This window comes from Anomaloglossus baeobatrachus, chromosome 6 (assembly GCF_048569485.1).
Source record: "Anomaloglossus baeobatrachus isolate aAnoBae1 chromosome 6, aAnoBae1.hap1, whole genome shotgun sequence".
Lineage (NCBI taxonomy): Eukaryota > Metazoa > Chordata > Amphibia > Anura > Aromobatidae > Anomaloglossus > Anomaloglossus baeobatrachus.
In genome coordinates, this window is record NC_134358.1 from 190321536 (window position 1) to 190349350 (window position 27815).

A 27815-nucleotide genomic window follows, 5' to 3' on the forward strand; every position below is an offset into this window, starting at 1 on the left:
GAGTGGAATGGTGGTTTCTGGCGTACTGCGGTCTAGTCACTGCGGCTGTATGGTGGCTGCTGCGACATCCATATGCGGTACAGCGTGGATGTTAGCGGTCCCGTACTACAGCCTGCAACCGGCTATCTTTACTGGAGCTGGACTGCGCTCTTGTTCTATGTAGCTGTATGGCGGCTGCTGTAATACCCGTGTGCCGTGTAGCGTGGGTGTTAGCTGTCCCGTACAGTTCGTACAATCGCTGCCTGCGACCAGCAGCCGTTTTTACTGTTCTGCCTTCGTCCTCGTGTGAGCTGTGTGGACTCCGGCATACAGCTAACCTTCATCCACTGTTTCAATAAACAGACTGTGTTGCCTTTAAGTCTTTATTTATTAAATGATGATGGATAGGTGGATGATCATAAGAAATGGATGATTGATTGGTAAAAACTATAACAAAAGATACAAATCCATATCAGTACAGGCATATCACAAATAACAGAATGACATACATAGTAGTACTGGTATTTACAGAATCTGCATAACACAGAGAGCAATGCATATGACTGAATACAACATTTACACTGTTGATGCCGCCCTACACCTGCTCTGCATGTATCACACCCTATGCAATCTGAGTAGAGCCACTGCCACTTCACAGTGCCTACATAACAACTGTACACATATTCCAACACAAATATGTAGTCTAGTACAATGATTCCTACCGGGATCCATTAGTCAGGAGGAACGATTGAAGAAAAGGAACTGGAGCCGGCCATAGCACCTCTGAATCCTATGGAGACACCAAGACATCTGCGTCTCCAACTCAGTAAGGGAAGGGAAAAGGGGCAGTCCAAGGAAGTATCTTTTCCTTAAAGCAACAGGCTCCAAACCACAGAAATACTGTAGAGATGTATGAGGAAAACATAAGAAAGCCAACAGTGACCTCTTGTGGGCAACAAACGATATTACCCTTATCCTATTCAATGAATAGAAGACAGAACAATAGTCATTTTCAGTGTTCCATCAAGACAAGAAAGAGTTAAAACAACTAACGAAGTCCATAGGTCGAACTACATATATATTTGTCTGGAGAATGTGGTATTTTTAAGTTCATTATTTAAATGTATAGCTTAGAGAGAACAGTGAATGAATATATATATATATATATATATATATATATATATATATACATATATCTAAAACACCTGTTGATGACATCTAAATGCCTTCAACCGTCTAAAAATACGAGATGTACTACTCAATAAATACAAGAAAGACTACTGCATGACCAGGTGTATATGAACTTTTGACTGGTATGTATGAATATACTATATATATATATATAATGTGTCTGCATATACTGTATATATATATATATATATATATATATATATATATATGTATATATTATACTTCTGCTTTGGCTCTCATTTTTCATGAGCTTTATCTATGTACACAAAAGGTCTTTTTTTCTCAAATATTATTCACAAATTTGTCTAATTCTGTGTTAGTGAGCTCTTCTCCTTGTGGAGATAATCCGTCCACCTCACAGGTGTGGCATATCTAGATGCTCATTAGACACCATGATTATTGCACAAATGTGCCATAGGCTGGCTACAATAAAAGGCCACTTTAAAATGTTCAGTTTTTTTAATATTGGAAGAGGCCAAGTGGGTCTAAAAACCAGTCAGTATTGAGTGTGAACACCATTTTCCTCACACAGTGCAGCACATCTCACAGAGTAGCTGAGTTTGTTGATTGTGGCTTGTGGAATGTTTGTCTATTCCTCTTCTGTGTAAAGTTGATGGATATTGGCAGCATCTTAAACACACTTTTGTACATGCCAAACTAAAGCATCCCAAACATGTTTAAAACTAGAAGTCCCAGAGATGGCTCATTTAACATTTCTAGCTTTGGAACCCAGAGACGGGTCGAATGACCTGAAGGATTTTAGCTAACATCCTATAATCAACGTCTTTTGTTCTGTAATTAAGGCCATTACTGTCGCACCACAGGAGGTTGTTGTTTTCCATTGAGTTTAGCCATTTAGTTTCTAGTTAGTTCTATTCAGTTTGGACAAAGGGTCATTTGACCCTCTTTCGGGACTTCAGGGGGGAGCTCGAAATTTCTGGGACTTCTAGTGTTAATAGGTGACATGTCCAGTGTACATGCTAGCCATGCAAGAACTGGGATGTTTTCAGCTCCCAGGAATTGTGTACGTATAATTGCAATATGGGGCCGTGCATTATAATCCTGCAACATGAAGGGATTTGTTGAAAATGAATGGCACAACAATGGGACTCAGGATCTTATCACAGTATTTCTGTGCATACAAAATGGCATCAATAAAATGCATTTGTGTTCATTGTCCATAATATACTCCTGCCTATACCATAACACCACTGCCACCATGGGCTTCTTGATTCAAAGCAATAATGTCAGCAAACTGCTCACCCACAGGACACCATACACACAGTCTGCCATCTGTCCTGTACAAGGAAAATCAGGGTTCATCTATGAAAAGAACTCTTCAATGTGCCAGACCCTATCGACTGTGAGTATTTGCCCACTCAAGGCAGTATGACTATGAACTGCCATCAGGTGGAGACCCCAGTGAGGATCCTGAGTATGTAAAGGAGCTTCCCTGAGATGAATTCTAACAGTTTGTGCAGAAATTCTTTGGTTATGCAAACTAATTGTTGTATCAGCTGTCTGTGTGCCGCTTTCAGATGATCATGGAGGAGAAGATGCTGGATGTTGAGGTCCTGGGCTGGTTTGGTTACACATAGTCTGCATTTGTTAGGCCAGCCAGATGTGCTGATAAATTGTCTGAAATGCCTTTGGATATGGCTTTTATTAGAAAAATGAACATTCAATTCCCAGGTAACAGTTATGGTGGAGATTTCAACTCCAATTACACACTTCATCAAAACTTGCGGCATCTGTAATATTGCACTTTATGAGTGGCCTATTATTGTGGCCTTCCTTTATATGCCACATCTGGGAGGTGGATGGATTATCTATGCAAAGGAAAAGTGCTAACAAACACAGATTTAGCTCTCTATAAATGGGAACAAACACCAGTATTGCTTTCATATTGTAGTTCAGGGTGTGTATGTGTTATATATATATATATATATGTATATATATATATATATATATATATATATATATATATATATAGATATACATATAGATATATTTTTATATATATATATATATATATATATATATATATATATACACACACACAGTATATATGTATGTGTTTGTGTGTCTGTATAATATATTCATATATTCATTTCAATCATCTCTCATGAGCGGAAGGGTTACAAATTTTTAACTTTTGACTTTCAGGCTCCATATCTCACCATCCACTACAGTTTTGGGTGTCAGGCCATAGTCACTTTATAGACAGTCACCTTTGCTATCTCATACATAAATTTGACTTGCAACTATTTAGCATATGATTAATTATGCATATTCTTGTAATGTCACTGCACTGTTACTGTTTTGCTCATACAAATCTAAATTTTAATTTTTATTATATTGTTAGTATTTTTTAAATCCAACTTTTGGTGTACAAAACTTCCTAAAGCCTTTTGGGTGTGCTCTCCATCAGATTCAGTCTTGTCTAGACATAAATCTGATCATAGGTCTCTTTTACACATTCCCAATATAGGCGCATACTGATCCACTCACTTGGGTATGTTTACAGCCCACAAGTGTTCAACTGGAATGAGGTTTGGGGACTGTGGGGACCAATCTAACACATCTACTTCATTGTCATTGAAAAACTTCTTTAATCTGAATGGTTAGGAACTGGCCCTATACTAAATTGATTATTGAATAAATAATGAAATAAATGTAAGCACAATTTTCAACATATCTTGATATATTAAAAGTGAAACATATTTACATGCTTCATACATGTCTTGTCATATTATCAGTGAGGCTATTAAAGGTTGTCTCTGGAATGTTCTGTCTCTTTGATTGCTATTGATCACACAATTCCACCAGATCCACTGCTGACAGTTCCCTTCCATTAATGTCCCTAGAGAGGTGTGTAATGATTGTGGTCGCAGGGGTCATGATTGCAACCTGGCCCAGGGATTCAGGTGGCCTGAGGACCTCAGCCAGTGATGTACTGACAATTGTGGCAGGCCACACGAATACAATGAGGCCCGTGAGTCAGGGGGTCTAGTGCCAGTGCTGGCACTGAGCCTCCTCTGCAGACCCTCTGCCGAAGATCGCAACTTCAGTTGTATTGACTTTGCAGATGCCGATGCAATTGAAAGCAATGATGAGAGGAAGCAGAGCATTCTCTCTCATCATTCTCTCACTGTGTCTGCATTGACATCACTACTACGCGTCACTGTGCTGAGATGTGCAGAGTGGCAGAACAGTGGACACGCTGAGGAGACCGAAGCAACGGGGGAATGGGGAGAAGTGAATATTTATGTATTTAATCACAGTGGCCAGAGAACTATGGGGTTGCATTAAACAATATAGGGGCTGCAAAACTACTATATGGAGTTATATGGGGGCTGCATAATACTATATGGAGGTTGCATAATACTATTTGGGGGCTGCACAATACTATAGGAATTTAAGGGCTGTATACTACTATATGGTGGATTATAGGGCCTACATACTACCATATAGAGGAATATAAGGGCTGGATACTACCATATGGGGGTTACCTACTACTATATGGTGGCTGCATACTACTATATGGTAGAATATAAGGGCTTTATACTACTATATAGGGGCTGCATAATACTATATGGTAGAATATAGGAATTTATCTATTCATGCTTAAGCTTCCTGCATTTTGCTTTTCCTGGATCTACTAGCACTAGCTTGGGTGTCTCCGGGAGAGCATCGTGATCAACTTCAGACATGGAAAGCTGGGTGCTGAGGGAAAGAGCCATCTGGCAGCATACTTATCCTGTACTCTATGGGGGGGGGCAGGGACAGTAGGTCCCAGGTCCAAATTTTGCATCGGGGCCCATGTAACTCTAGTTAAGCCACTGCCTTGGGACACTGCAGGCAATGATACCACAATTAATCCACATAGTCTTTTCACAGTAGCAACATGCAGCCTTGATAATCTGCATGCACAAGTGCGTTCAGCATGAAATAATAGTTCTTAGACAATCTTTGATAACCTCATTGATAGCATGCAAAGGAATTTAGGTGTATGTATATTTAAAAGTGGCACAGATAATGAATAAATTGAAATGTTTTTGAAATTTTGCTTTCATTTTTCCATCCTTTGCATATTGTAAACATGTGTATTGATCCTGTAATTCCCAGAATTTTATGACTTTAACTTCTTGGTGTTACTATTTCAATGTCTTGGAATGTATTTATCTACATACTTAAATATCAATCTATCTATCTATCTATCTATCTATCTATCTATCTATCTATCTATTGATGTTGAGATATAAAGTCTTAGGTGATATTAATTGTTCAAACTCTATGAAATATTGCCCTGAATTTTCACTTTACGTCTTCATCACCATCATTTTTTCCTGTCTATTCTGACCTATAAACTGATAACATTAAAATGGTCTTCACCTTCTGCCTACACTGACAGCTTCCATTTGAAGTGTAGAGCGAATATTAGAATATATGCCAACCTGACCAATTTCATTTGGAACATATTTGTCTATTTTCATTTTTCCAATCAATCTTCTGAATTGTCTTATTTCTTGTGGTTAACAAACATAAAACAAGCGTTCACACAAATTAATTAATTGAACCTGGGTTAATTGAGTTGATATCCAACAACTGACTTCCAATAAAACAGGTCAAGCTGATATTTGGGTATTATGTTTCACCTGTTCGGAATCAATTGCACATCTCTGTATCTGGCCTGTAAAATGTATATCAGATAATTAATGAGGAAATTAGTTTTCCTTTAGTCTACCACTGAGATACTAGATCAGCTTGATTCTTTCTTCCTTTGAAGATTGGAATGACCTCATGCTTAAAATAGATTTCTTCAGGTTTCCATAGTAAATATAAAGTTAAAACAGCAGCCAAAAAGCATTAATTATGTGTTTGTGTTACTTACTGACATTTGTTTTCTTTCAATGGCCAATTTAATAAAAATGACAACAGCAAGTGATGACATTAGGGAAACATCTACATTTGTTTCTGGTAGAAAACTAATTTTAACAGTGCTTATAATAAACAGTATAGTGTTTAGAATTAGGATGATCGAATACCTCAGATATTCGGCTTCGCGAATATTTTCTGAATAGGTTGCCGCTATTCGACTATACGCGAATATTCGATGCGCAATGTAAGGGGCCCTTTGCACACTACGACATCGCAAGCCGATGCTGCGATGCCGAGCGTGATAGTCCCCTTCCGTCGCAGATGCGATATCTTGTGATAGCTGCCGTAGCGAATATTATCACTACGGGAGCTTCACATGCACTTACCTGCCCTGCGACGTCACTCTGGCCGGCGACCCGCCTCCTTCCTAAGCGACGTCACACGACAGGCGGCCAATAGAAGCGGTGGGGCGGAGATGAGCGGGACGTAAACATCCCATGTACCTCTTTCCTTCCGCATTGCAGACGGGATGCAGATAGGAGATGTTCCTCGCTCCTGCGACTTCATACACAGCAATGTGTGCTGCCGCAGGAATGAGGAACAACATCGTACCGTAGCAGCAGCCAAAATAATGAAAATGACCGACACTACACCGATCATATGATACCGACGCTTTTGCGCTCGGTAATCGTAGTTTAAACGATTTACACACTACGATGTTGAGAGCGACGCCAGAAGTGCGGCACTTTCGATTTGACCTAACCGACATCGCACCTGCTATGTCGTAGTGTGCAAAGGGCCCCTAAATGTCAGTAGCTCGTGTAAAGTGTGGAATCAGGCCTCCATGGTGGAATTTCTTCAGGACTGTCTACTATAGAGTGATATGAGTAGAAATAATTTAATTCTTCTGAGAATGCATGAAATATAAACTGTCTTTTAACAGAATTTTGGTTTTAACCACATTGTTTTTGCTACATGCAGAGATCCTGTATGCATCATTTCTGATAACATAATAAAATCTATTCAAATATAAGGCAAATGTGATAACAGCATTGCTGTGGAATCCTAGTGACATATTTTATGCACAACTGAAGACATAAAAGCAGCATGGCTGCCATTGAATTTTGCAGTGACACTGTTTTACTTGTTAAGCCATAATTTGTTTCAATTATACAAAAACCCCAGAAAACCTACAATATTGACCACTACTCAAAAACTGAACTAGATACCAATAGAACAACCAGGTAGTTGCTTAGTGGAAAATGAATGCCTATAAAACTACCCAGAAATAAATCCAATCAAATTTAAATCAAAATTCATATTTATTACAAGAAAAAACTTAATAAAAATACACAGCAGTATAAAATATAAAAATGAGTATGTGGCACATAAAAATATCTACTAATAACAAAATGTACATCTGTCAATATATATTAGACCACAAGAAATGCTAATAATTAGCATGAAAAATTGACTGTGTAGTGTAATAAAATATTCCTAATCACAAAAGTGATAATCAAAAATATATATAATAAATATATATCAGATACTCAATAAGCCACAAACTAATATAAAGTAGAAACTACTTTCATGGTAAGATGACAAAGGCATAAAATATTAGCAACGTGGTAGATGAAAGTAAGATGGCAAATGAAAAATAATAATAATGAATATATCAGGAAAAAAGTGTTTGAACCTGATAATATTTTTTTTTAAACTAACAAATGCCAATAAAAAAAAATTGCCACATTGCTACATATTAACAAAGCCTTACCAATGAGACATCCTGACACGTTTCACCGTGGCATTCTTCAAGGGCATATTTGTGATTAGGAATAGATTTATTATTGTACACTGTCAATTTTTCATGCTAATTATTAGCATTCCTTGTGGTCTAATATATATTGACAGATGTACATTTTGTTACTATTAGTTATTTTCATGTGCCACATACTCATTTCTACATTTTATACTGCTGTGTATTTTTATTATGCTTTATCTTGTAATAAAGATTAATTTTGATTTAAATTTCATTTGACTTATTTCTGGGTAGTTTTATAGGCATTAATTATACAAAAACCCAACAAAACACATCCAAAATGTTTAGTAGCTACTAAGCAAAAAAGAGATTAATAAATTAGTATGTAAAATAACTAGGCCCCCACACTCTTATACCAGAATAAAATTAATTGGGAATAGTTAATAAACAAGTGCTCAACATATAGCACATGAAAACTACCTCAATAATATTGGAAAAAGCATCCTTAGTGATAGTTGATAGAATACCAAGAGTGGGCCATGCTATACTTATGGAAAAGCATAGAAACCTTGAAGAACCAAATTATATTTTAGCACTATATTACTTTTTACTCAATGAATAGTCAATTTGTATAGTTTTTTTTATTTTTAATAATAAAATACTATTCTTAAATGAGTAAAATAATGAATAAACTACCTCAAGTAAACATCAAACGAGTCTTTAACTTTAACAAGTCTATTTAAACCATAAAGCAAAGACATAGAGCAAAAACTCAATAACACACAAGTTCATAATAATAAGAGCGTGATTGTCAAGCAAGAGAAAAAAATATACATTTTGCCGAAAGTTTAAATATTTCCTTTTCTGGAAACTATAAAAACCAAAGGATAACAATGCTCAGTTTATTAGCAAATTTTTCATTTCTTGTGAACTTTTTAAAGTTATATTTTCTCCACTGCTAAAAACTTGGATCTTGCCCGATACCTGTTCATGGTTCTACCTTCACTCACTACTAAAGGTAAGAAAAACCTACTTGCATAAAACTGACTTACAGTTGGCAATGAGTCAACTGAACTTACATATCTTATACTATTGAAAGCTATAAACATTCCAGATTGTCCGGGAAAAGAAGAACTCTGTAAGGGCACTGATAAAATAAAGTTGTTCTAAACTGAAAATACCATTAACTTTAATGATTCTATGATCCTTCCATCATCAATCATTATTCAGCAATTTACTGCCTCATATCATCCAGATTAATTTGTTACCCATTACCTGAGCTGCACAGCTTATAATTTGTATATATGCAATTATTTTGAAAAATATATTTTAACAGAAAATGAATGCCTTCTTTTTCCAAAAACTGATTTATGGAGTAAAATAAAATCGAAACTTTAAAAAAAGTTAGGTTTAGTTGTTAAAAACAAATTTATATCAGAAATATATTTTCTTTTTGTTCAGTTCTTGGAATGCAGCACTTCTATGTTTTGGCCAATGCACCTCCCTCCCCAAAAATGAAAAAAAAAATAAAAATGTCTTTATTCTCCAAATTGGAATCATGAAATCTATTGCTCTCGAGGCAAAAAAAGAAAGTTCAAAATGTGCAAAATGCTATTCAGCAAAAACAAAACAAAAAAACAGGGCTTCTTCAATTGAAACCCTGAAAGTTATGAGTTACAGAAAATAGTGACACTAACATTTATTTTCAAGTTTCTAATTTTTTTAATAACTAAAATTTAAATTAAAAAAATCCCCTTAAAGTTGGTATCAGCATAATTTTAATGAATTGAAAAATCATGTTGCCAGGTTAGTTATGACACACATATTTTATAATACATTATATTGTCAAGTAAATGGTATAATTAAAAAAACACTACTATATCTATATCAATGCAAAAAGTGAAAAAAAAATCTAGGCTTTGGAAAAAAAGTTTGAAAAAAATGTGCAAAAATGAACAAAAGGCATGGCCATGAAGGGGTTAAATGTTTCTTTTGACATGGTGATCTTCATTTAAGTACTCAGCAAAATAGAAGGTTAATTTTGTAATAAGTAGTGATGAGTGAGCACTTCCTTGGTCGGGTTCTCTGTACTCGAAAAAAGCAGGTCCGATGTTTGGATGGACTAGACTTGAGTACTGGGCATAATGGAAGTCAATGGGGAACTCAAGCCTTTTTCCAGACAATTTTCCGGAAAAAGACTTGAGTTTCCCATTCAAGTTAAACCCGTCCAAGCAACCGACTTGCTCATTTCAAGTACAGAGCATCCAAGCCTGATAGTGTTTATTCTTTACTAGTAATAAGTCATATACAGTATGTAATCTAAATAAAAATTCAACCCTAGAGGGAAAGTAAGCTTTATTACTCATCACAGTATCACTCCAGTGTCATAAAATTATGTAGCATTACAAAAACAATTTGATCAAGCAAGTAACAGCATAACTTTTTACTTTTCACCAAACTTACTTTTCTCTCTTATTCCCATAGGTACTTATGCACTGTTCTGTGGATATATACATCAAGTAACATTCAACCCTTAACAACTAAAGACTGTCTGGATCAAGACGGGATTTTCTAAGTGTACATTTGGGAACCATTTCTTTTATTGTGATTTTTTTAATAAAAGTGAGAAAATGAAGATGGGCAAACATGAAATGTGTCATTATCTTCAACTTATAGCTATTTTCTTCTGTCTATCTGGAATAAGCCAAGCTGAACTCTCAATGTCTACATCCAAGCCTTATATTCTGTCTGGAAAGTCAAGAACAAAGCGAAGTTGGGTTTGGAACCAGTTCTTTGTCCTTGAGGAGTATACTGGGACAGAACCTTTATATGTTGGCAAAGTAAGTAATATACATGTCCTGTATAATTAGGAAGACCATAGTAAAAATGTAGTATATTTAAATAAAAGGTAACACTAAACTATGCTTAAAGAGTCATGATATAAATCAGTAGTATCATGTGCAATATTTCTATACTATTCTAGTTCTCTTTAAAAGTTGTCACTCCACTGTAAAAATATAAATACAAAAAAATATATTTAGAGTTTTTAAAGAGGAGCTGTCACCGAGTCCAAAGTGACCAGTATATACTTTTATTTCATTTTATTCCTCTATTAGTTTTTTTTCTTTATTATATGTGTCACACTGTTTCAGAGATATGGACCTATTTAGTTTGTGCTCTCTTTTATCTTCACTAGCAAGGGGACATTGATCATGGTATTAATGGAAAGCAGACACCAGAAATTCCTTTGAGCAATTCCCAATATTAGCACTATATTTTTTGGCCCATATCTCTAAAACTATACAGTGGATTTAAAAAATAAAAATAAAAATTGAATATTCAGCAATCAGGGAGAATAAAATGTTTTTAATGCTCCAGACTGGAGCATTCCTTTTATTCTAATTTTGAACTGCTCTAAAAATCTCTTTGTAATGGACTCTTTTTGAGAGTGATTAGATGTAAGATTCTTATAGATGTAATCCAAGGTAAAGGTGGACTTACAGTCTTTTTGTGACTATCTCTTGAATCCCTTACTACTAAATTGTATCTGCTTTTGCTGTTTATATGTAATTCTGTAATATTTGATACTTGTGCAATATACACAAAATTGAGTATCAGTAAATGGGTGATGGTGAGCAATGAAAATAAAAAAGCCATTGTATTAAACTCTCTATCACCAATTTCAAGGGGTTTCTAAGCCTTAAAGATTATATCTTTGGTAATTCTTATCTATAATTCTCATTTTATAGATATTAAACTGTGGTCATATTGTAATCAGTGTTAATATGTGAATGTATTTTCTTTAAAGTCTAGTTTATTCTTTTTAAAAGTATGCATTTTCCAGAGTTTTTCTTTGAGTTATATATTTTTTGGTTTGTAAGTCTGGTCTTGCCGTTTCTTTTTCAAACTAATTTTTATGTGAGAAATAAGAATATACAGAGGTATACAGGTTACTGCTTAGATTTCAATTTGGGGCAGAGAAGTTGCTATTCTACATGATGTCTGTCTTTGTGTACCTCAATTTTCTTTTAGAACAGGCTACTAAGAAAGAAAAGAACTCTGATTAAGTAGGTTGTCCACTACTTTTACATTAGTGGCCTATTAAGATAGAACATAAATATCTGTTCAGCCGTGGTCTGACACCCCGCATCCTTGACGATTAGCTGTTATCAATGCCTGTGGAGGGCGGCCAGAAATACTCAGTTCCGGAGCCGCCCTGACATCTGATAGTGGTTGCGGCTGGGTAGTGCACATCCGCTTCCTATTAAAATGAATAGGAAGTGCGGATGTGCAGTACCCGGCCACGGGCACTATCAGAAGATGCTATTAAAGTATAATATATCTTTCTAAAGAATTGTAATTCCAAAATCAGTTACTTTTCCAAGTAGTGTTTTTTGTTTTTCTGTTTGGGGTGTAAATGTTGGAATTGAGCACTGTAGATATATGATTTTTAAATCCATTAGCTATTTTGTGTTCCTAAAAAGTAGTACTTTATTTTTAGCAGTTATATTATGAAACTATTTTAGAATGTGAGATACTATTTTAAAACAAATAATAATTAACAATAACAATATTTATATGGTGCCAGCATATTCCAAATCGCTTTTCATGCTTATAAACGTTATATAGATTTAAAGGTAACATTTTAGGTAATTATTTATATTAACATTAATTAATATAAATGCAAACACAGCATTTTTAACTTGTATTAAAAAAGTATATTCTATATTAATATTGTTGAGATTTTCAATGAACTTCTATAAGTTTGCTTAGTTTTGACTTTGCTACAGTTTTTTATATACAAAAATATTATATGTTTATTAAATTATATATGTATATTATTTTATTACATTACATATATTATATATTATTTATGTATAAAGTGCACTCATGAAAGGAAAACATAATATAAACAATAATGTATATAAATATTAAAGTATAAAGTAAAGTGTTCACATGTATATGTCTGCATATTACAGGACAAAATTATAGGGTTAAAGGTCAGCACATACGGCGAGTAATACGGGGCGAGTGGAATGCAATACAAAATTGCATTCCACTCGGACCAATATTACTCTATGGGGCAGCTCCCATGAGCGACTGTTTTCTCAGCCATAACTGGACCAAGAAAACAGTCGCAGAATGTTGTGGGTGGAATTCGATCTTGTTTCACTCGCACCCATTCAAGTCTATGGGACGAGAGAAACATTGCATTGTTCTCGTGTTACAGTGGTGTAACGCAAGAGCAGTGCGATTCTCACATCAGCCAGAAATGGAGGAGATAGAGAGATAAATCCCTCCCTTCCCTCCGCAGCACCGGCCCTCCCCTCCGCAACTGTGGTCTAATCATACAATCGGACTACAGTTGCATTGCATTTGCTGTCCTGCAAGCGTGAGCCACGTATCATGCGAGGACTCGCACTAATCCCCGTGTGGACTCAGCCTAACCACAGGAACAGCACAGTAAACAAAGAAAATTGATACTAAGCCCATAAATATAAAAAAATTTAAAAAATATTAATTGGATTAAAAAGTCAAAGAACAAGAAAAGTGGATGCAACAATTAAAATGTGCCACAAGAAGCAGAGGAGGGTAACACATATAAATACATATTATCATATTGTAATGGTATGAGGGCAGTGTAAAAGTAATGCAGAATACACATGAATAATAATGGTGGTAGTAAGAAGTATGGTAATACACAAACCAATCAGAGGTCCTCTCCGATTAGAATAGTGCCAGCCCTGGTGCCCATTTTTGAGCTGAGACTACGTCTTTATATGTTTGCTTAGTTTAGACTTTGATATTGATTTATTTATTTTTTGAAATATTAAATATAGATATGTAAGCAAGGTAAACAAGATAGATAGCTCAGAATGTATATTATTTACATCTGTTTGGAACATAACTTGTCTAAACATGTCTACTCATTCTCATATATTAATCAGTCATTTGCTGAAATATGTCTGTTTGTGAATTTACGTAAGACCTCTTCCTGATGTTTTCTCTGACATGATTTGCTTCAAAACCAGTGTGCTGTTTAGAAAATATTGTGGTTTTGTCTCATGATACCATGCAGATGACAATCTGTCAGGCTGCCAGGGTTAAGCCTGCTTTACATGTTACAATTCTGCATGCGATATCGTATGTGATCGTAACCGCCCCCATCGTATGTGCGGCACGTTCAATTTTGTTGAATGTGCCGCACAAACGATTAACCCCCATCACACGTAGTTACCTGTCCATACGACCTCGATGTGGGCGGCAAACATCCACTTCCTGGAGTGGGATGGACGTTCGGCGTCACATCGACGTCACGCGGCAGCCGGCCAATAGAAGCGGATGGCCGGAGATGAGCGGGACGTAAACATCCCGCCCACCTCTTTCCTTCTGCAATTCTGGCCGGGAGCCGCAGGACACAGGTAAGATCTGTTCATCGTTCCCGGGGTGTCACACACTGCAATGTGTTCTACCCCGGGTACGATGAACAACCTGACGTTCAATTCATAAGGAATGAACAACGTGTGTGCAATGAACATTTTACCGTTCATTCACAATCACACGTACCTGTCACACACTGCAATGTACCTTACAATGCCGGATGTGCGTCACTTACGACGTGACCCCGCCGACACATCGCAAGATACATTGCAGCGTGTAAAGCGGGCTTTAATGGTAATTGCATATGTAGCAATGATTTGTAATTGAAAACATTATTATATATATATATATATATATATATATATATATATATATATATATATATATATATTTCTTTATATATGTAGATATATATATATATTTTGGGCAACATGAGTACAGTGATGAGTCCTTTATTTGCATTAAAGTATAATTTGCTAATTTTTGGTGAAAATAGTCATTTTAAAAATGTTTGAGTTAGGTACCAGTAATTCTTAGGTCCCATATTAATAAAGAAGTGGAAAGTAATCCACACTGCTTCAGGAACAGCGTTTGGCACTGTGTAAATGATATACATTTCAATGATACCTAATACTAGCTTTTTCCTCCTTTTTTCCAGTATGCACAACAAATGCCTAAACTAAAATAATTTTGTAAAACATTTGTACAAATGCATTTTTTTAATGCCACCTACACTCTACAACAGATTACGCTATAGATGCTACTGTTATACGCAGGTGAAGACCAATCCTGTTATGACTCACATTGGACCAGCAATAGTGTAGTGAAAGACACATTTAGCACAAGCGACCACTGCTAGCCAAGTCTTTAAAGGTAGGGATATTCTATGGGGGCTTTGACAGCACACTTACTTCTGTTGCAGGATAACTAACGTATGGTGACTCTGCTGATGTAAGAGTCAGGTAAAAGGAGCAAAGCAAAACTAGCAGCGCAGTAGCGAATAAGAATAAAGAAGAACATCCAACTATAGCCAGGGATGAAGAACCAAAAGAAGTTAGCAAATGCTGAGAAGCAACCAGAAACTGGCCAGAAACCACTCACCACACACTACACAAGGAAACTTAAAAAACATCATTGGACTGGGTTTGAGAAGAGTTAAAATAGCTATACCAATGCTTATAGTTAAGCTCAGGTGATGCATTCCTCACAGTCATTTCCAGGGAGCTACTTTCTTCTCACTTATACAGCAAGATGCACACATTCCCACCATTGGCTTGCACCAGGCAAGTCAGTGTTTTGCTCTGCCTGGCAACCTAGAGACACAGCGTCCCATGTCTCCTGGGACTTGAAATATGTGGGAGGCCAGCATCCCGCGTCCTCACATAATACACCACTACAACACATGAGACACCCGAGTCCACCATAGCCCGGCCTCCAGAGCAGAAAGACCAGCGAGGAATTCTGCTAACCTAAGGACGATTGCGACCATGGAAGGGATTCCTTACAGATATCTTTTGCAGATCCTTGGGAAGATCAATGCTACTATTTGAAGGATCCACTAAAATGAAAATCAGATTGCTACTCCAATTTTCAGGATCCTCAGAAAGGAAGCTTAGATTGATGAACGTATTTTCAGGTTCCTTAGAAATAAGCTCAGCTTGATGATCCTATTTTCTGGATCCTCAGAAAGGAAGCACAGATTGATGATCCTATTTCAGGGTTCTCATGGATAAGTTCAGAATAAGTTCAGATTGATGCTCATATTTTCAGGATTCTCAGGAAGGAAATTAAGATCAATGCTACTTTTTGCACGAACCTTAGGAAGAAAGCTCTGATCAATGCTCCTCAATAAGGAAGATCAGATTGATGCTCCTATTTTCAGAATACATAGAAAAAAGACTCATATTAATACTCCTATGTTTAGGATCTATAGGAAGGAAGCTCAGATTGATGCTACTATTTTCAGGATCATTTGGAAAAATTACATATTATTACTACTATTTAAAGGATCTGAGTAGCTCACTTAAATGTACTTAAGTCCATAAAATAAAGATATCATTGTGGTCCTCAGTAAATGTTTTACAATTAAAATAAGGTAGTTAAGTTTCCTATGGCTTGCTTTGCTATTAATTTTCTTAATAGAGGCAGAAGTTCATCAGTGATCACATTATTGATGTTGTTACAAAGACTATCACTGGGAAGCTAAAGTAGCTATTTAGCATAAATCTCCAGTTATTAAATCCTGTTTGTAAGACTTTGGTAGAAATGGAGATTGTGGTTAATTGTATTTCAATTTTTCTGTTCAATTTTTGATTGAATTTTGAGTGGAATATGCATATATAAATATATTGGCCTTGCTTTGTATACACTCATTTTATATGTAATTGTACAAATGAATCCACTTGTGCCATTATATATTTCCCATCAATTTATAACTTACATTTCATTTCACATTCTTAATAGGCATATTACTTCTTTTACATATAGATCAGTGGTAAATCATATTAAACCAGTATTGTTTAATTTAACATAGTCATCTAGTCTTCTGCTAACTTTAATGCAGCATACAAATAACTTTTCCAGTCGATCTTGTCATCACCATTTGCTGCAATATAAACCGATTATTATTTGGTCTAATAGTTTTATTATAGAAGTGGCATTCTTGCAAATGGGCTCATTACATTCCTAATTAAACAAAGTGAACATTTCTAAGAATACTTTGTCTAATTTGAAGTCCATTTAAAAACTTCAGCTTGAAGAAAAATTCATTTTACAGTTAAAAGGAAAGGGTTATTAAAAGGAAATTTTCTCACTAACACAACTAAATCTACAATTTTAGCTTCAATTATTTTAATTGTACTCAGTTTTAGAAAGTTTTAACTTACCAGGTCACAATGGTTAAGAAAATCATTAATATTTTTCTCCTGTAATAATATTCTACTACAGATCTATGTAACTGCACATAAGCATTTCACAATCCTAACTTTACAGACTTCTAGTAAAGGTGGATCGTTAACCAGTAAAGCCCGCTTTACACGTTGCAATTTCGCATACGATATCGTATGCGATTTGCAACGCCTCCATCGTATTTGCGGCACGTTCAATTTGTTGAATGTGCTGCACAAACGATTAGCCCCCGTCACACGTACTTACCTTCCATGCGACCTCGATGTGGGTGGCGAACGTCCACTTCCTGGAGTGGGAGGGACGTTTGGCGTCACATCGACGTCACGCAGCAGCCGGCAAATAGAAGCACAGGGGCGGAGCTGAGCGGGACGTAAACATCCCGCCCACCTCCTTCCTTCCGCATTCTGGGCCGGGAGCCGCAGGACATAGGTAAGATCTGTTCATCGTTCCCGGGGTGTCACACACTGCAATGTGTGCTACCTTGGGTACGATGAGCAATCTGACGTGCAATTCTAGAGAAAGATACGATGTGTATGCGATGAACGTTTTAACATTCAATCACAATCGCACGTACCTGTCACACACTGCAATGTAACTTACAACACCGGATGTGCGTCACTTACGACGTGACCCCACCGACACATTGTAAAATACATTGCAGCGTGTAAAGCAGGCTTTACACATATAAATTGATACGGTTATTGCAGCCAATATATAATATTCTCTTGACGCATTAAGGAGTTGTCAACTACTCGGACAACCCTTTCCCCTTTACCATGTTTGCCCCATTAAAATAAAACACATACTCATTTCCAGTGCTGGTGCCATTCTAGTGCTATCAACACTTGCTCTCCCAGGACTCACATGTCGTTACGTCTTGTGAGGCGTGCAGCCAATCAGTTCCGGCTTCACTCTCACCACCTTCATACATATTTTTAAAACATCGGTATTAAGTGGGAGAGTAGCAACAGCATTGGCTTCCTCAAGATGTTCAATTACGGATAGTGAAGCAAGCGCTGATTGGGCGCAGGGCTCGCATGACCTAATAAACTTACATGAGCCCCAGTAGAATGAGCAAAGACACTACTAGATTGGTGTCAACACTGGAGGTTAGTATAAGTGTTTTTATTTTAATGGAGAAAACATGGTGAATGAGATGGGATTGTACAAGTAGTGGAAAATCCCTTTAAATAGATTTGTCCAATCTGTGGTTCAGTTAATAGAAAAATCTATGTTTAAATTTAATTTTTGGCACCAACATTTTATGCTTATTAATGTATAATTTATTTTTATTGAGAGAAAAGCTATAAAGCACAGAGTAAATTGATCTTGGGTTTCTGTGACCACCGTTATAGAAAGCCTACAGTTGTAGCCAAGTTTTACTTGACAAATGACACACAAAATCTTATCTCAATATCTCAACTAAGAGGATTAAGATAATTTAGAATAACACAAGCCATTCGCTAATGTTTGGATATGCCAGTGCAGTTTTATCTCTAATACTGGGTTCACACATAGCGATGCAGCAGCAATCACGACGGATGACCTGACCTTATCAGGATCGCTGCTGCGTAGTTATATGGTCGCTGGTGAGCTGTCAAACAGGCAGATCTCACCAGCGACTAGTGATCAGCCCCCAGCCAACAGCGACGGGTGGAACTGGTGCTGCGCTTGGTAACTAAGGTAAATATCAAGTAACCAAGGGCTTGGTTACCCGATATTTACATTGGTTACCAGCGCACACAGCTTAGCGCTGGCTCCCTGCACGCCAGAGTACACATCGGGTTAATAAGCAAACCCTTGCTTATTTACCCGATGTGTACTCTGGCGTGCAGGGAGCAGGGAGCTGGCAGCACAGGCAGCGTGAGAGCATCAGACGCTGGTAGCGAAGGCAAATATCGGGTAACCAAGGAAAGGGCTTACCTTGGTTACCCGATGTTTACCTTGGTTACAGCTTACCGCAGGCTGCCAGAAGCTGTCTCCCTTCTCCCTGCTCGCTTCAGTTTGTCGCTCTCTCCCTGTCACACACAGCGATGTGTGCTTCACAGTGGGAGAGCAACGAGCAAAAAATGAAGCAGGACATTCAACAACGAACGGCGACCTCACAGCAGGGGCCAGCTCATTGCTGGATGTAACACACAGCGACAGTGACGGGATGTCACTGCTACGTCACAGAAAATGGTGACATAGCAGCGACGTCGTTGATTTGGTACAGAAAAGAATCAGCAGCATGTTTATTCTTTCAGCATGTTTGCGCATTTTTTTCTTCGATTGACTTCAATGAAGTCAGTCTAAAATGCTATAAAAATGCAGGTAAAAAAATGTGTAGGTTTGGGGCATTTTTGTAGCATTTTTTCTTGTTTTTTTGCATTTGTTTTGAGGCAGCAGGGAATGTTGTACAGATAGATAATAAAAACCTTGCCAATATGAGTGTCAAATGCCCTTGGCCCTCGACATCTCTAGGGCACATTCATATGGTAAGTATGCTACTGCATTGTTTACATGTCTATAAAAAAATATTATAATGGTTGCGTGTGGTTGTTTTTTTTAATTTATACCCCTTGTGTGCTCATATTTTTGCACTGGCTTAGTTCTCCCTTTGTGAGACCCCCATACTTTCACACCTTGGAACTTAGTTGTTCCCAGTACTGCACTTTTCTGGACAAAGAGTTCAGATGTTGCTCCTGGAATCTGTTGCAGCCATTTTTCCAACTTAGGGGTCACTGCTCTAAGTGCTCCTATCACCACTGGAATCACTGTTACCTTGACCTTACACATCTTTTCCAGTTGTTCTTTAAGACCCTGGTATTTCTCCAGCTTCTCATATTCCTTCTGTCTGATATTATAGATTATTATATATTTACACAGAATTGGACTGGCTACTGGAGGAACCACCAGTAATACCAATCCTGGCTGCGACTACCTGGGTTGAACTCCAGAGCTCTCACTTGAGCTCTGGAGTGCAGCCTGGACTGAAGCAGTGGAGGAGGTACTAGAGCAACAGACAAAATAACAGAAAGGGTAATGGAGAGAGAGAGACAGAACGACAGGCATTAGATAAAATTTCACCATATGGAGCTTATTGGACAGCTGCATGATTAACCCCTTCATGACCGAGGGCATAATAGAACGTCCTTTGCTATGTCTGTCCTATTACCGTGGAAGGAAAAAAAGAAAACAAAAAATAAAAAATCGTCTTTAGGTGAAGGGGTTAAATAAATAAATGACTACCCCCACACCTTCCCTGGTTCATTGTTTTATTTAAAAAAAAACCCAACAAAAAACATGCAGGTTCAATGTAGTTTAAGGATTCTGACATAGTCCAGGGAAGCCAATGTAGTCCACAAAAGGCAAGATGAAAGATATAAGAGGGAAATAAAAACAAAATGGTGTCCCTAGTTTCCCAATTCATTCAAAAGCAAAGTTTCAATGTTTGTGTGCATATTATTCCTTTTGACTTTGTGGGATAATAATGAAGGTGTCTGACAGATAGCTCTCCATAATTAACATCAGACCTTTATTCCAGCTGAAACTACACAGCTGACATCAGCCCCAAAAACCATTGCCCTCATTGCCAATTCACCAGGGTGATTTGAAGAAGCACCACTTTTAAGGTGGCCGCGGGCTGGCCATTTTAGGCTGGGAAGAGCCCAACAACCATGGACCTTCCCATCCTGATAACATCAGCCCACTGCTGTCTGCTATAACTTTGCTGGTTGGAGGAATGGAGGGGATGCCATGTCAGTTTTTTTTTAATTTATATATTTCATCATATAAAGCTGTTCAATAAGCTTGACAGGAAGCAGTTGGGGAGGTTGCAAATATATGTCTATGTCTGTATGTTTAATTGTCTATACATGTCATTTATCGCTATATATATCTATTACCTATCTATATAGCATTCATTGGTGTCCAAAAATGCAGGTGAAAAATGCATGCAAAACACATGTAAGGCTAGTTTCACACTTGCGTTGTTTTGACGCAAACGGAATCCGTCACTAATGTAGTACAGTTCATCTATTTACATTTGAAGCTCGTTACTATGGCGCGTGTGTGTGTCATGCAGTACCCGCTTGTGTCAACACGATGTCGCACTTCCACTGTAAATAAATGAACTGTACTGTATTTGTAACAGAGCCCAAATCCGTTAAAATAGCGCAAATATGAAACGGCCCTAACCTGACCTCGGGAGTCCTTAATGAACTTAGTGACCTCACCTCAAGTGAGTTCACTGAGTTCACATACCTGCATCTCCTGGCCGAAAACTGAGTGTTTTTTTTTACCAGATGCAGATTTAGTGCAGGAATATGTTGTAGAAATTTTAGCACCAAATCTCCATCTCTTGGCAAAAAAATTGTGCAAAAGCGGGGTTCTCCTTGTTTTGGAACAGTTTTCTACCAGGAGGTGCAAATGTGGTGCTGAAATCTGGTGCACACATTTCAGCACCAAATTTGCACCTCCTGGCAGAAAACTGCACTGAAACAGTGTCAAAACTGTTTTGTGCATTTTTTTACTAAGAGATGCAGATTTGGTGCTGAAAAGTTTAGACTATATTCCTGCACCCCTTCTACACCTCCTGGCAAGAAATTAAATCAAAGCCACATGCATTAAGTTAGAAATTGGCTGCAGAAATATGCTGTAGAAATTTCAGAACCAAATCTGCATCTTTTAGCAAACAATTCAGAAAAACGTTTTGGTTTTTTTTCATGAGATTTTGGTGAGGTTTTTTGCCAGGAGGTGCAGGTCTGTGACCTTATCCTAGGTGAGTTCACTAAGTTTATTGAGGTCCCTTGAGGTCAGGCTACCTGTGGTTACAGGTGGAGGGCCATAGGAATCTCCATCTGTGACTGCAAATAACCTGAGTGATGTCACGCTGATTCCAGAGGCTCAGTCTCTGACTGAAGTTACAGCATGTGGTAAAGTTCTATGGCCATATGCTGTCAGTTTAGATGTAGCCAAGCTAGAATCATCATGAGACCTTGTGTGGATTACGTCGGAGATTATTAAAGTGGTAAAAAAGGGTAGATATTTTACATTTTATTTCAAATAAAGGATTTTTTTCATTTATATTTTTTTCACTTACAGATTAGTAATGGGGGGTCTATCTATCGACCCCTCCCATTACTAATGTAGGGCTTAGTGGCAGCTGTGAGCTGTCATTAACCCCTTATTATCCAGATTGCTATCGCACTAGGGCAATCAGGAAGAGCCAGGTAAACTTCTGGGATTGTCATATCTAATGGATGCGGCAATCCTGGGTAATTGCAGGCTGATATTTTTAAGCTGGGGGCCAATAAGCATGGCTCTCCCCAGCAGAAGAATACCAGCCCCCAGCTTTTGATCTTTATCTTGGCTGGGTATCAAAATTGGGTGGACAGCATGCTGTTTTTGAAAAAATATTTCTTTAGATTTATTTTTTTTTTAAAAAAGCCCATATGATTTCTCTTATATTGATACACATCCAAGATAAGTGCATGGCTGGGGGCTGCAGCCTGTAGCCGTGGGCTTAACCTGTGCTGGTATCAATAGATGGTGACCCACCCTAAGACATTTTATTTATTTTACACCAGTATAATGAAGCAGACAGCTTCTGTGATTCCAACCAATCACAGACACTGTCTAGGGGTGGGGTCAGACAGCAGACAATCGGAAATGTGGCTGGGCGGGGAAAGCAGTGAATATGTATGAGGGATAATGAGCGGCCCTGGAAGTAGCATTGCAGCCACTGGGAGACTCAGTAAATATGTCCTGCTTTAACCCTTTTGCTTCCTTTTCATTTTACAGTGATTTCCCTGGCCAGTCACAGATATGCCAATATTTGACTTGACTGTGATGGGGTCAGGAGTGGATGGTTTCTGCAAACTGAACATTTACCAGAAAAACTGAACATTGCTGTCTCTTTGGTCAATTGTTAAGATTTACAATCCTGAACCGAACCGGCCAAGGATCGTACGATTTTTAATATCTCGATCCTTTACTAGTGATGAGCGAGCATGCTTGTAACTACTCGGTACTCGCACGAGTATCACTGTACTCGGGCTGCTCGGCGGGGACCGAGTAATCTCGCGATACTCGTGCTGTACTCGTGGTCTTCATTTCTGCATGTTGGCGCTCTTTTGAGAGCCAGCCCTCATGCAGGGATTGGCTGGCAGACCACTGCAATGCCACAGCCCTGTTAGTTGTGGAATTGCAGTGATTGGCCGGCCTGCACAGCGTGACCGAGCCTTTATACCGGCCGGCGCGCTGTGCTCTGCTCACAACTATCCAGACAGTCAGTGCAGGGAGAGTGTCGCTGATTCAGGGAAAGCTTTGCGGCCCTTTATAGTTAGATTCGGAGCAGGGCTGCAAACAGTGTGACCAGAAGTCCTTCTCAGGACTATTCTAGTTGTATACAGGCAGGCAGGGTATAGCCAGGTCGGAGTACAGTAGCAAAGTCCTTCTCAGGACTATTGTTGCTATATACAGGCAGGGTATAGCCAGGTCGGAATACAGGCTAGTGACCAGAAGAGTCCTTGTCAGGACTATTGTAGCAGTATACAGGCAGGCAGGCAGGCAGGGTATATAGCCATTCCTAGTGGTGACCGTATACCAGCCTTCATCATATCTGGGGCTGGTGTACACAGTCTAAAACAGTCCAGATAGTGTCAGACTTCTCAGTAATTGTCGCTCCTAAAAACCAGTTAGGTTCTTATTGCGTCCGTGCTTGCATTTAAAAACAGCACGTGTGTGTCTGTCGGTGGCAGCGTACAGGTGCGCGTTTTGCACAAACTATTATATAACGCACAAGTCTAGTGTATAATACACGTCAGTCAGCAGTGTCTGATAGTGTCAGACTTCTCAGTAATTGTCGCTCCTAAAAACCAGTTAGGTTCTTATTGCGTCCGTGCTTGCATTTAAAAACAGCACGTGTGTGTCTGTCGGTGGCAGCGTACAGGTGCGCGTTTTGCACAAACTATTATATAACGCACAAGTCTAGTGTATAATACACGTCAGTCAGCAGTGTCTGATAGTGTCAGACTTCTCAGTAATTGTCGCTCCTAAAAACCAGTTAGGTTCTTATTGCGTCCGTGCTTGCATTTAAAAACAGCACGTGTGTGTCTGTCGGTGGCAGCGTACAGGTGCGCGTTTTGCACAAACTATTATATAACGCACAAGTCTAGTGTATAATACACGTCAGTCAGCAGTGTCTGATAGTGTCAGACTTCTCAGTAATTGTCGCTCCTAAAAACCAGTTAGGTTCTTATTGAGTCCGTGCTTGCATTTAAAAACAGCACGTGTGTGTCTGTCGGTGGCAGCGTACAGGTGCGCGTTTTGCACAAACTATTATATAACGCACAAGTCTAGTGTATAATACACGTCAGTCAGCAGTGTCTGATAGTGTCAGACTTCTCAGTAATTGTCGCTCCTAAAAACCAGTTAGGTTCTTATTGAGTCCGTGCTTGCATTTAAAAACAGCACGTGTGTGTCTGTCGGTGGCAGCGTACAGGTGCGCGTTTTGCACAAACTATTATATAACGCACAAGTCTAGTGTATAATATACGTCAGTCAGCAGTGTCTGATAGTGTCAGACTTCTCAGTAATTGTCGCTCCTAAAAACCAGTTAGGTTCTTATTGCGTCCGTGCTTGCATTTAAAAACAGCACGTGTGTGTTTGTCGGTGGCAGCGTACAGGTGCGCGTTTTGCACAAACTATTATATAACGCACAAGTCTAGTGTATAATACACGTCAGTCAGCAGTGTCTGATAGTGTCAGACTTCTCAGTAATTGTCGCTCCTAAAAACCAGTTAGGTTCTTATTGCGTCTGTGCTTGCATTTAAAAACAGCACGTGTGTGTCTGTCGGTGGCAGCGTACAGGTGCGCGTTTTGCACAAACTATTATATAACGCACAAGTCTAGTGTATAATACACGTCAGTCAGCAGTGTCTGATAGTGTCAGACTTCTCAGTAATTGTCGCTCCTAAAAACCAGTTAGGTTCTTATTGCGTCCGTGCTTGCATTTAAAAACAGCACGTGTGTGTCTGTCGGTGGCAGCGTACAGGTGCGCGTTTTGCACAAACTATTATATAACGCACAAGTCTAGTGTATAATACACGTCAGTCAGCAGTGTCTGATAGTGTCAGACTTCTCAGTAATTGTCGCTCCTAAAAACCAGTTAGGTTCTTATTGCGTCCGTGCTTGCATTTAAAAACAGCACGTGTGTGTCTGTCGGTGGCAGCGTAAAGGTGCGCGTTTTGCACAAACTATTATATAACGCACAAGTCTAGTGTATAATACACGTCAGTCAGCAGTGTCTGATAGTGTCAGACTTCTCAGTAATTGTCGCTCCTAAAAACCAGTTAGGTTCTTATTGCGTCCGTGCTTGCATTTAAAAACAGCACGTGTGTGTCTGTCGGTGGCAGCGTACAGGTGCGCGTTTTGCACAAACTATTATATAACGCACAAGTCTAGTGTATAATACACGTCAGTCAGCAGTGTCTGATAGTGTCAGACTTCTCAGTAATTGTCGCTCCTAAAAACCAGTTAGGTTCTTATTGCGTCCGTGCTTGCATTTAAAAACAGCACGTGTGTGTTTGTCGGTGGCAGCGTACAGGTGCGCGTTTTGCACAAACTATTATATAACGCACAAGTCTAGTGTATAATACACGTCAGTCAGCAGTGTCTGATAGTGTCAGACTTCTCAGTAATTGTCGCTCCTAAAAACCAGTTAGGTTCTTATTGCGTCCGTGCTTGCATTTAAAAACAGCACGTGTGTGTCTGTCGGTGGCAGCGTACAGGTGCGCGTTTTGCACAAACTATTATATAACGCACAAGTCTAGTGTATAATACACGTCAGTCAGCAGTGTCTGATAGTGTCAGACTTCTCAGTAATTGTCGCTCCTAAAAACCAGTTAGGTTCTTATTGCGTCCGTGCTTGCATTTAAAAACAGCACGTGTGTGTCTGTCGGTGGCAGCGTACAGGTGCGCGTTTTGCACAAACTATTATATAACGCACAAGTCTAGTGTATAATACACGTCAGTCAGCAGTGTCTGATAGTGTCAGACTTCTCAGTAATTGTCGCTCCTAAAAACCAGTTAGGTTCTTATTGCGTCCGTGCTTGCATTTAAAAACAGCACGTGTGTGTCTGTCGGTGGCAGCGTACAGGTGCGCGTTTTGCACAAACTATTATATAACGCACAAGTCTAGTGTATAATACACGTCAGTCAGCAGTGTCTGATAGTGTCAGACTTCTCAGTAATTGTCGCTCCTAAAAACCAGTTAGGTTCTTATTGCGTCCGTGCTTGCATTTAAAAACAGCACGTGTGTGTCTGTCGGTGGCAGCGTACAGGTGCGCGTTTTGCACAAACTATTATATAACGCACAAGTCTAGTGTATAATACACGTCAGTCAGCAGTGTCTGATAGTGTCAGACTTCTCAGTAATTGTCGCTCCTAAAAACCAGTCAGGTTCTTATTGCGTCCGTGCTTGCATTTAAAAACAGCACGTGTGTGTCTGTCGGTGGCAGCGTACAGGTGCGCGTTTTGCACAAACTATTATATAACGCACAAGTCTAGTGTATAATACACGTCAGTCAGCAGTGTCTGATAGTGTCAGACTTCTCAGTAATTGTCGCTCCTAAAAACCAGTTAGGTTCTTATTGCGTCCGTGCTTGCATTTAAAAACAGCACGTGTGTGTCTGTCGGTGGCAGCGTACAGGTGCGCGTTTTGCACAAACTATTATATAACGCACAAGTCTAGTGTATAATACACGTCAGTCAGCAGTGTCTGATAGTGTCAGACTTCTCAGTAATTGTCGCTCCTAAAAACCAGTTAGGTTCTTATTGCGTCCGTGCTTGCATTTAAAAACAGCACGTGTGTGTCTGTCGGTGGCAGCGTACAGGTGCGCGTTTTGCACAAACTATTATATAACGCACAAGTCTAGTGTATAATACACGTCAGTCAGCAGTGTCTGATAGTGTCAGACTTCTCAGTAATTGTCGCTCCTAAAAACCAGTTAGGTTCTTATTGCGTCCGTGCTTGCATTTAAAAACAGCACGTGTGTGTCTGTCGGTGGCAGCGTACAGGTGCGCGTTTTGCACAAACTATTATATAACGCACAAGTCTAGTGTATAATACACGTCAGTCAGCAGTGTCTGATAGTGTCAGACTTCTCAGTAATTGTCGCTCCTAAAAACCAGTTAGGTTCTTATTGCGTCCGTGCTTGCATTTAAAAACAGCACGTGTGTGTCTGTCGGTGGCAGCGTACAGGTGCGCGTTTTGCACAAACTATTATATAACGCACAAGTCTAGTGTATAATACACGTCAGTCAGCAGTGTCTGATAGTGTCAGACTTCTCAGTAATTGTCGCTCCTAAAAACCAGTTAGGTTCTTATTGCGTCCGTGCTTGCATTTAAAAACAGCACGTGTGTGTCTGTCGGTGGCAGCATCAGGCTCCATATTGTCCCTGGATAGAGACGTGCATGATGGCCTGTAAACATGAAGTGCCCATTGTAAGGAAGTGGGTCTATTGTAGTATAGCCCTTAGGCAGGGCAGCCAAAAATTTGGAGGCTCCACATTGTCCCTGGATAGAGATGTGCATGAGTGCCTCAAAACATTGTTCCCATTGCAAAGGAGCGGGTCTCCTGTCGTTGTAATGCCCATTCAGAAAGAATGGGCGAAAAAATTTACCACTGGGGGTATACCTGAAACAACGGCTTAACTATTGTAACGGTCACCA

The 27815-nt window shown here is 38.8% G+C and overlaps 1 protein-coding gene across 2 annotated transcripts in view; it reads left to right on the forward strand.

The window, feature by feature from the left end:
- CDH7 (cadherin 7) overlaps positions 1-27815 on the forward strand; it is a 467468-nt gene that overhangs the window by 80240 nt on the left and 359413 nt on the right. For both annotated transcript variants that reach the window (XM_075314603.1, XM_075314604.1), the window contains exon 2: positions 10295-10650. In XM_075314603.1, coding sequence (XP_075170718.1) covers positions 10441-10650 — 210 coding nt within the window. In that variant the 5' untranslated portion in view covers positions 10295-10440. The remainder of the gene's footprint in view (positions 1-10294; positions 10651-27815) is intronic.